The sequence below is a fragment of the Centruroides sculpturatus genome, unplaced genomic scaffold (genome assembly GCF_000671375.1).
Source record: "Centruroides sculpturatus isolate CEXI.00-Female unplaced genomic scaffold, Cexi_2.0 scaffold439, whole genome shotgun sequence".
NCBI lineage: Eukaryota > Metazoa > Arthropoda > Arachnida > Scorpiones > Buthidae > Centruroides > Centruroides sculpturatus.
In genome coordinates, this window is record NW_019384606.1 from 168337 (window position 1) to 173222 (window position 4886).

The following is a 4886-nucleotide window of genomic DNA, read 5'->3' on the forward strand; positions in this document are numbered from 1 at the left end:
GTTTATTAATTTATATATTTTGTTTATAAATAAATTAAATATTAAAATTTTAAAATAATCTACCGTCATTTACGAATAATAATTTTAAGGGAAAAGACGTACGATTTGACAGAAAATCGAATTAAGCAGACGAAATAACTAAAAATAACAACTAGACACGTGGATTATTAATTAAAAAAAATAAATAAAATTTTGTGTTTTATTTAAAATTTATTTTATTTTTTTAAATACTTATATTAATATTTTAAATTAATTTATTCAATTTTAAAGTATAATAATACTTTTGGGATAGATCCAAGTATGACATCACAACTGCAAAATCTAAGTTAAATATACATATTAGGACTAGTTTCTCCAATAGGAACGTTCTGTCGACCGCACCCAAAATGTTTCTCAACTCCTCCGCTAGAGGGAACGAAGAAGAGTAAATGTATAAAAGTATTTCTGTCTCATTAACTTGTGCATTTTCCTTCTGTCTGCATTGCAGAGAGGTGAATTCAGTCGCGAACAGTCATCATGACCCATTGGATCAGCACTTTAGAAGTAGCTCAGGTCAATAGAGGACTTCACTATTTTGGTCTTGTAAGTAAATAATGACTTACTTTTCCTTTTCCTCCTTGTAAAATCTAAATGTTTCGCTACGTCCTATTTTTAAAATTCCGGTAATAAAATTCTTCTCTCCCAACGTGGGCGATCTTTTTCAAACTTCCGCGATCTTTTTAATACTTCACTTCGAGCGGATTTAATCTAATCTGCGACAAGTTTCGGACTTTTTTTTAGGTAAGTCAATAATTTTTGAACTGTTTCTCCCCCTCTAGAAAGTCCCATGTACAGTCCGCATAATTGAACCATTTGATAATGGTGCAAAAATATTCATCCATGGATTACCCAAAGCGGATGCTAAAAAGTAAGATTTTCTTGACTCTTTTCAAATACATTTTTTTTTTTTTCTGGAGTGATCTTTATTTGTAATGTGTGTTTTTTTCTTTTTTTCTGGAGGCTTTCCGTTGATATTCGGACTTCACTCGCAGAGAATGCGGATGTATGTCTACATATGGATATACTCTTTGAAAGAAACTCTGTGATCTTCAGTACCTGTGCCGATGGCGAATGGAATGAGGAGGAAGAAAAGGCCCTGTGCGTTGCTTCTTTTGAACCTGAAAAACCATTTCTTTTGGAATTGACTGCTTCCGCGGATGGATACGATGTATGTACAGTACTTTTAAACTACTAAAAAATTTTAACTCTATTAATGTCCTCCCTTTTTCATTTTTTAGGTTGCTGTAAACAACGAACATCTCGACGTTGTTGCTTATAGAGTAGCGGCTTCAAAGGCAACTCACATTCTAATATCCGGGGATCTAAGATTACCTGGCCTACATTTTCCTCTAGGCGATATTGTATGGTTTTTGTTTTTGGGGAGGTTTTAATCCAAATTTAAACTTGCTAATAATATCTAGCGCTTTTGTGTTTGTTTTTTCTAGATTCACACAAATAAAATTACTATACCTGGTAATATACAAAAGAGTAGTGTCTTTACTATGACAGGTCGCCTTTTGCCGAATGAAGATAGGTGAGACTATAAACTCTTTACCTCCCCTCTCTCCTCTCCTATGTGCTTAGAGCTTTCTTTTTTCTAGTTTTTCCATTAACTTTCAAACCGGAGAATCATCAGACTCTGACATAACTCTGCACGTAAATCCGCGATATAACGTAGGAGAAGTTGTTCGAAATTGCAGAAATGGTGGCGAATGGGGTGCGGAAGAAAAGGATGGCGGATTCCCTTTCGATAGGTCTCAAGATTTTAGCATTATGATAGTGCCCCGAAACGAAACTTACCACGTTTGGGTTAACGGAACTAAATTTACTGCTTTCTCTCACCGTATGGATATGACTCAAGCTTGCGTTTTAAATATAGAAGGTGGAGTACGAATGGACGATATCTCTATTGACGCTCCTCCAGTAAGTATATCATCATAGTTTTAAGTGCTATAGCTTTCGTGTTTTAAGCAACTATTTTCATAGGAGTCCATGCCACCTGGAAGCGGTCTAGAAGAAATTATATTCAGTTCAGACTGGAAAGAGGATAAGTACAATCCTGTAAGTTACCTTTTTTTTTTAATTCTTAATTATCATATATAAAACTGTTTTTGTTTCTTGACAGCAACTGCCTATTGAACTTGACATTAATGAAGCCATGGCAGGCAATATTTTATGCATATCGGCAGTAGTACCTCCTGGAGCAGAAAGGTAACTTTCTCCTTCCGTTATTAAATGTTTTTTAGTATCAATAAGTACAAATGATTGGTTTTTCCAGATTTCACATAAACTACCAAGCAGAACTTACCGAAAATGCCGATGTAGTATTTCACTACAACCCCAGATTTCAAAGTAAGCAGGTAATTCTAAATACTCGAGATGGCGGCGAATGGAGTACGGACGAAGTCCGTTGGAACGATTTCCCGTTTAGAGATGGTGCGAGATTCGAAATTATCATTCATTGCAGCGAGACCGGTTTCCACGTCAGCGTCAATGACGAAGCTCCTAAAACGTTCCTACATCGTCTGAGCCTCTCTCGTGCGAAATTTATTGTAGTTAAGGGAGATATTGTTGTTAAGAGACTGATATTTATGTAATGTTAACACGTTATAACGTCTAAATTAAACAGTACTTACTAAGCTTTTCGATATATAAATGCTTTTCATAATTATTTTTACTTAAGAAATAAACTTTCAGCTTAATGTTTTGTGACCTCAAAATAGTAAATCTTGTATTGCAGCAGACCTTCACGTTAAACTATGTAATTTTCAGCCTTCGAATTTAAAACGTGTTAGCATACATCTATATGAAAAACTTCAAAGGCGAACAAAGAGTGGCGCTAAATTTGAGGTTTCTCGTAATATACTCACCAGACCTTTTGCATGTAAATGTGTTTTTTAATGGTAAACATCCGTCGGGTGGGGGAAAAAATGTTAAATAAAATACGCGTGAATGGGTCGTCATATCATCTTTGTTCACAAGCAAGAAATGTGCATTTTCTGAAATTTTAGATTACGAAAACCACTTAAATTTTGCTTTATTCCGACCGTGGTCCCACTAGAACTTTGCTCTGGCCCTCACCATTTTTTCCAGCAAGATTGTGTATGGCGGCAAATTAAATCTGTTTACTAATAGAATTTGATTTTGCAATGTTTTTGTACTCTAAAATGTTTCCTCTCCAAACGCGGATGTTTCCTTCGTCATGGGGAGAGAAATGGCTCGTTGTAAAACTGCAAATGGTGAAGTTGAGGGAAACAGAGTACAACAAAATGTATGGTACTACCAAAACATGCAATAGTTACGATATTACTTTTTTAGTTAGTTTTCATTTCAGATGGATACTCAAGTTCTGTATCTATTAGAGCGGATCACTAAGTATAATTTTGTACTGTTACGTTCAGTCTGTCACCTGATACAGATTGCTTGTTTTAGTTGACGGAAAGTTATTCGTATCGTATTTACTGTGAATAAAATTTCTCATAAAACAGCAAAATGGAAGTGCAGGCCGGCCATACACTCTTGCCTTATCTCGCAAAATTCTCTACTTATTTTTACGTCCGTTTATCGGATATATTAATATTTTTACTTATACTTATAAATGGTTTTACTTACCATTTATAAGTTTAACTATCGACAATAAAAAATGTTTAAAACATTTTTGCTGTCAACTATAAGCTTGATTTTTAAGATGGCGACTTCCATTGTTAATCTTTATCTGACCCTACCCTCTGCTCGGATTAGTTTGATCGCGATCAGTCGATCCTATCTGGCGTTTGTAATCGCGAAAAGAGATTGATCAGATCGCTATACATGTAGTTAGTTCAAAATCTGCTGTACAGAGTAATCGTGGATCAGTTTGATTCCAAAAGTAGGCTATATGAACCTTAGGTGTTTCAAACCGAAACGTTACAGCACTGATCCAGCATTTCTAATTTTTTTTTTTAATCTTAATTTNTGCTCGGATTAGTTTGATCGCGATCAGTCGATCCTATCTGGCGTTTGTAATCGCGAAAAGAGATTGATCAGATCGCTATACATGTAGTTAGTTCAAATCTGCTGTACAGAGTAATCGTGGATAAGTTTGCTTCCAAAAGTAGGCTATATGAACCTTAGGTGTTTCAAACCGAAACGTTACAGCACTGATCCAGCATTTCTAATTTTTTTTTTTAATTCTAATTTTCTTGGAAGTGCAGTTTTACTTCATAAATCGTTGTTTCAAAGTTCCAGTCACCTCTTTAACGTACTTTTAATCGAAGTTTATAAAATCACGTCATAGAAAATATGAAAAATTTATTTAAATTTCTCATTTTTTGGTAGATATCGCACTTTTAAAATCCGATTGGAATAGTATCAACTGACAAGAGATTCCTCTTGGTGGTTATTAAAAGTCGAGCGAGTGGAGAGATACAGCACACGATTCTCTCTATCTCGAGTAGGATTGGGCTTAATAAAGATTTTACTCGTTATTAACAATTAAAATGTTTTATAAAACTCATCTCTATTCTCAAAATTAGCCCTTTTTCCATTTTATAATAAATAATAATAAAATTTTTTAACAATAAAATCTCTTAATTTTAACTTTTTTACCGGGAAAGTTACGCAACTCATTGCTGGATTATTAAAGATATAGTTTAAAATTTTGTGCGAAAGAATATTTTTTCTACAAATTGCCATTTTAAATATATAAAACGTCATCCTACTGATAACTTAATAGTTTTAATATCGGAGTAACTTAGCCTTGAAACTACTTCTTTCCCTTGGACCATTAATTAACCTAAAATTATATTTAATAAAATAACTTGTTTTTTCTTATCCGTTATTAGCTAAAGTAGAAAAATATGTAATTT

At 33.9% G+C, this 4886-nt stretch overlaps 1 protein-coding gene across 1 annotated transcript; it reads left to right on the forward strand.

Moving 5' to 3' along the window:
* Positions 1-423: 423 nt before the first annotated feature.
* Positions 424-2695, forward strand: LOC111625155 (galectin-4-like). The gene is made up of 9 exons (XM_023368207.1): positions 424-582; positions 819-907; positions 1000-1207; positions 1278-1400; positions 1485-1573; positions 1641-1962; positions 2026-2100; positions 2165-2250; positions 2318-2695. Exons 1-9 carry the CDS (start codon positions 517-519, stop codon positions 2634-2636), a joined length of 1377 nt encoding a protein of 458 aa, XP_023223975.1. The 5' UTR covers positions 424-516; the 3' UTR covers positions 2637-2695.
* The last annotated feature ends 2191 nt before the right edge of the window (positions 2696-4886 follow it).

Bases quoted from the DNA above. Each gene is read 5' to 3' on its own strand.
- LOC111625155 (XM_023368207.1), top strand. From the start codon at position 517: ATGACCCATTGGATCAGCACTTTAGAAGTAGCTCAGGTCAATAGAGGA. The intron at 1,401-1,484 runs GTATGGTTTTTG...TGTTTTTTCTAG, and splicing joins ATTTTCCTCTAGGCGATATT to ATTCACACAAATAAAATTAC. The intron at 1,963-2,025 runs GTAAGTATATCA...CTATTTTCATAG, and splicing joins TCTCTATTGACGCTCCTCCA to GAGTCCATGCCACCTGGAAG.